The sequence below is a fragment of the Periplaneta americana genome, chromosome 3 (assembly GCF_040183065.1).
Source record: "Periplaneta americana isolate PAMFEO1 chromosome 3, P.americana_PAMFEO1_priV1, whole genome shotgun sequence".
Taxonomy (NCBI): Eukaryota; Metazoa; Arthropoda; class Insecta; order Blattodea; family Blattidae; genus Periplaneta; species Periplaneta americana.
Genome location: NC_091119.1, coordinates 46,559,302 through 46,565,076, shown reverse-complemented (window position 1 = coordinate 46,565,076; position 5,775 = coordinate 46,559,302). Strand labels below are relative to the sequence as shown.

At 35.7% G+C, this 5,775-nt stretch overlaps 1 protein-coding gene across 2 annotated transcripts in view; it reads right to left on the bottom strand.

The window, feature by feature from the left end:
* LOC138696012 (mannosylglucosyl-3-phosphoglycerate phosphatase) overlaps positions 1–5,775 on the bottom strand; it is an 82,150-nt gene that overhangs the window by 35,771 nt on the left and 40,604 nt on the right. For both annotated transcript variants that reach the window (XM_069820478.1, XM_069820481.1), the window contains 2 exons: positions 4,515–4,642; positions 2,436–2,727 (listed from right to left, as the gene is read on the bottom strand). In XM_069820478.1, the coding sequence (XP_069676579.1) occupies positions 2,436–2,727; positions 4,515–4,642 (420 nt within the window). The remainder of the gene's footprint in view (positions 1–2,435; positions 2,728–4,514; positions 4,643–5,775) is intronic.

The window sequence follows — 5,775 nt, the reverse complement described above, 5'->3', positions numbered from 1 at the left end:
CTGCATGAAACAAGAGTGCATCAAGGTTTCAAACAGTGATCCTAGTTCAGCTATGACAGCAAGTCCGAACAATCTCTCGCACTGTTACCAGTACTTCAAATTACCTTTTACTTTCACTTTTACATCATATGTAATACTGGTATATACAGTGTTTGCGGGAGGGGGGGGGGGGTTACGTAAGAACAGTTCCTAAACAGCAAATTATTGTCGTCGTCTTGTCAGTGTTGCCAAATGTTACCAAATATCACCATATGAAGTAAAATCACGATCCTACGTAATGAATTACTTATTTACTTACCGTACTTTACCTTTATGTTGGAAGGTTATTCTAAATAGTTCAATAATTTGTACCGTAACATATTTTCGTAGGCAAACTATACGAGAAAGGGATCAACATGTAGACATTTTGTCTGGCAATACGAAATTCATTGGTTTGACTAAACAATTGATACACGAGACCTAACCTAAAAATGTATTTTGTTTGAACACGTGAAAATATTAGTACTAACTCCGAAAACCGAATACCACCATGAAATGTATGCTTAAGAATACTTACTCTTAATAATTTTGCTATTCTAGTTATAATTGCTGTCTCTGTGAGCATAATTCCTTCATTATTTTCTTTCGGTTAAATCTGAAAGAACAGAACGCCAATAGGGGAAGTAATCCTCACTCTCGCAGCACGTTTACACTTTCTTGGTGGAGTCACTGCCATGCTTTTTCCCCTCTTTGACAGTATTGTAATAAAAATCTAAACACGAAAGAAATTTATTAAAATGTGAAATGGTATTTCTATCAATTACCCACCTGTATTATCACAACCAAGTAGGTTATATTTATTTACACTTATCTGACTACAGTCTTGAATTGTAACCACAATGCAAAGCAACACATAAAATAACTACTACGTATTAGGCTAATATTAATACTGATACTAATTAATTATTAGTATGTTCAAATTTCACTAGCTTCCAGTAACCGACTCAGAAATCTAGTACAATTTTAATTCCATGGAACTTCAATACCGACAACATATCTCAGCTGCCAATATAACAGTTACAAAATCACTACCATCTGTAGTATTTGTCAGTATCGAAATTCGAAACGAAGTTGGCAAAAGAAAATTCAACCTCCAATCTAGAAAATCACCATAATGCACTAGCATATGTAGTAATGGGGGAAAAATGGTTAGGTTTCTCCCTTAGGGTATGAAGTAAGCTGACCTGGACTATAACTTAAAGTAATCAGAGCAAAATCGAAAGCTTTGTCTCGCCATCCTTACATAACTATATGCTCCACATGGCATCTGTCATTGTTCACTATGAAGTCAACGTGGGGTCAATGATACACACACATACAATGTTCAGCTCACTTACTTTTTTTTTTTTTTTTTTTTTAACTTCTGCAGTGAATTTCGGTGAAGTCTGGAGGACCTAATTATCAAATCCATTCTCCTCACCTCCGTGTTGGGGCCTCCTGTATCTTTTAATATGCAAAAGAGAGAATGGTATGTGAAAAACAAACGGAAGCTATACCTTTATCTTTCCCAAGAAAAACTGTAAACATGGCACTTTGATCAAATACCCATTGAATTAATTAAATACTTCGGTGAAGACAAGAAGGAAATTCTATCATTATGCAACGAAATATATGAGAAAGAAGAATGGCCTGAAGATTTTAGGGAGACAGTGTTGCTGCCAATACCAAACAAAAATAATGCCAAGAAATGTAAGGAGTTAAGGACTATAAGTCTGATATCACATTTGGCAAAGATTCATCTGTGAATACTGAATCGACGTTTATATTCTAAGATGGAAAGAGAGTTGGAAGAAGAGCAATTTGGCTACAGGAAGAGAAAAAGTACGAGAGATGCAATTCGACTGCTGTGAACAATCAGCAAAACATAACCAGAGAAAAATAAAATATATGTAGTATTTGTGGACCTGAAAAGAGCTGACAGAGTGGATTGGAATAAACTTATAGGGATCCTGAAGAAAATTAGTGTGAATTTGTTTCTTTTAAATGACAATTTAAGAAAAGTCATGGTACCAGTACTTAAGTAGGAAATTTTATGAATAAGATGTAAGTTGTCTTCCTGAGGACTCTTTCTTACTAAAGGAACAATACTTAGAGCAAAATTTTAGAGTACTTTTATCAAGCTGTTCACATTTCACTTTCACTACTTACAACATATATACATTGTAGTAGCTTAGAGTGATTTGACAATTATAAAGTAATACTGAACCATTTGTGAAATGATCACAACTGTTCTGTCTGTTACAAATTTCAGAATGGGCATAAAAAACTGTCAGCTAACTGAATGACAGATAGGCACAGACGGATGGAGAGAGACACATTTTGATTTTGATTTCAGTAATGCCAATTTTTTTTCTTTGAAACCACTAAATTCTTACTACATGATAACACTAGCTCACCTCCTCAGTGAGAATCACTATCCGCCCCTCAATCTTGGGTGTGAGCTGGCAGGACTCCTGTTCCAGATCGTCCAAGCTCGCCCTGCGAGTGAGTCGACTGCGAGGTTGAGTGTGCGTGTGTGGTGGGGGATGTGGGTGTGGATGTGAATGAGAATGGGCATGAGGATGTGATGGGGTGGGACTTGGAGAGTGCCGAACATCTGCGTTTACATCAATTGTGCTGGCTCTTCGAAGGGGTGGTGGACCATCCAGCTCTCCTCCTGCTCCATCCAGCATCTTCACGAGACTATGTCTGTAACACACATATCTCTCAATACCATTATATAATGAGGAAGCAGAGCATGAAACATTATACATTAATGTTTTATCTTCCAGTCTTTTAAATTATCATTATATTCATGAAGCTGGATTAATATTTAGATATTCTTCTGAAAACAATCCTGATGTTTCAACATTGGATAGTTAATAAATAGGAATGGGAGAACATATCCAAATTCGGACAATGAGACTAGATACAATGAAAAATTTAAATTATGGTTTATTTAACGACGCTTGCAACTGCAGAGGTTATATCAACATTGTCGGTGTGCCGGAGTTCTTTTATATGCCAGTAAATCTACTGACATCAGCCTGTCGCATTTAAGCACACTTAAATGTCATCGACCTGGACCAAGATCAAACCTGCAACCTCGAGCACAAAAGGCCAGCACTATACCAACTACGCTACCTAGGCCGACTAGATAGATACAATGAAACATTCTAATAGTGAATACAGTATTTTCTGGGAATTATAAAAAAATCTACTGTTAAGAAGAGTTCGTATAGTGGGAATATTAGAAAAAATTAATATACACAGTGGTCCATTTTGGGAGACATAAAATAAAAACAAGATAACATGAGAAGTGTTACTATACAAGGTGGAAGTGAAATAACCATGCAGGTTATCAGAGCAAATAATTCATTCTGTATGTAATAAAAATGTTAATACTGTACCATATTGGTGAAAAATACGGTTTTTTCCTAAATGTTTAACACCCTTTTATTTTGTACTATTGAGTAGGATTGTGATTAATGTATATATCGATAGAAAACCTAATAAGAAATATCCCTCTGGTATATTTCAATAGCATGGACGGTTTTTGTGTAAATTTAATTTAAAAACCACCAATTTCAAGCCACTGAACAATCCGACCAGATTGCAACATTCTAGCCAGAGAAATCACCTAGGGAGACGGACCTGAGTTCATTGACTTCTTACAAGAAGAAAGAGGAGTTTGTTAGAACATGACGTGTATGCACCGTGACCCAGAAATATTTATAATCTCTGAGGAAATGTGATATCTAGAGGGTATATGATTATGTCTACTATGAGGAATTGTGGTATCTACAGGACTGTGTGTATGAATATGTCTATTATTGAGGAATTGTAAATTGTGAAATCTAGAGATTGTGTGCATGAAAATGTCCACTACTGAGGAATTTTGAGATCTAGACGATTAAGTGCAATAAATACATTCATCTAACGAGGAATTGTTGAGACCTAGAGGATGTCCAATATTGAGATTAAGAAGACTGTATGCATGAATATGTCTACTATTGAGGAATTGTCACATCTAAAGAACTATGTGCATGAATATGTCCAATATTGAGGAACTGTGAAATTTTAAGAGAACCATGTGCATGAATACGTCCATTACTGAGAAATTCGGAAATCAAGAGTATGTCTGTAGTGAAAAAATTATAAACTTTACACATGCCATGCCATGCCATGCCATGCGCATTTAGATCGTTCTATCTGGTACTGAGAATATCTGCTACTGGGAAGTTATTTTCCCATAAATCTGCAGTGGAATTTTAAACTATATTCTAATAACAGGGATCTGCTATTGAGAGGTGCTATTAACGAAAGTTTCTCTATACTCCAATCTTCTACAAGCAATAAAAGTTGTGTACGGGAAAGTTATTTTTACCGTATGGCGGAACTTGAAAACAATATTCAATCTTACTCTATGACTTTACAAGCAAGTCTTACGACATTGTTACAATGGTTCCTCATATGCGAGGAAATGAAAAAAATACCTGCGTGAAAGTGTGACCAGGCTCTGACGGTGTTTAGAATGGCGCCTTGTCTTCCCTAGTCTAATGTCAATTGCCTGGAAATGGTTCTGAATAGCTCGACCTAATTCAGGGCACTCCTCCTCATCAACCTGTGAATAAATGACCAAAACATGAGTTAACCTATAGAAGAGATAATAAAACAGAATTTTAATATGGAGTTATGCAGACAAAATTGTATAAGACATCTTCAGAATTAAGAGCTGTTTGATTATTAAAGAAAACATACGTTTTCGTATTATTATTTTTATCAGATTCTACAACGTTCTGAACTGTAAGATCAAAAGTCATTTCAAATTTCAATAAATAATAAATATTACTTACTTACTTATAGCTTTTAGAGACCCAGAGGTTCATTGCCGCCCTTACATAAACCCGCCATCAGTCCTATCCTGAGCAAGACTAATCCAGTCTCTACCATCATATTCCACCTCCCTCAAATCCATTTTAATATAATCCTCTCATCTAGATCTCGGCCTTTCCAAAGGTATTTTTCCCTCCAACCTTCCAACTAACACTCTATATGCATTTCTGGATTCGCTATTACGTGCTACACACCCTGCCCATCTCAAACATCTGAATTTAATGTTCCTAATTACAGTATTTCAGGTGAAGAATACACTGTGCACAGTTCTGTGTTGTGTAACTTTCTCCATTCTCCTGTAACTTCATCCCTCTTAGCTTCAAATATTTTCCTAAGCACCTTATTCTCGAACACTCTTAACCTATGTTCCTCTCTCAAAGTGAGAGTCCAAATTTCACAACCATGCATAACAACCAGTAATATAACTGTTTTATAAATTTTAACTTTCAGCTTTTTTAACAGCAGATTGGATGACAAAACCTTCTCAACAGAATAATAACAGGCATTCCCCATATTCATTCTGTGTCTTATTTCCTCCTGAGTGTAATTTATATTTGTTGCTGTTGCTCCAAGATATTTGAATTTTTCCACCACTTCAAAGGATAAATTTCCAATTTTTATATTTTCATTTTGTACTATGTTCTGGTCACGAGACATAATCATATACTTTGTCTTTTCGGGATTTACTTCCAAACCTATCTCTTTACTTGCTTCAAGTAAAATTGCCGTGTTGTACCTAATAGTCTGTGGATTTTATCTTAACATATTCACATCATCTGCATAAACAAGCAGCTGATGTAACCTGTTCAATTCCAAACCCTCTCTGTTATCCTGGACTTTCCTAATGGCATATTGTAGAAA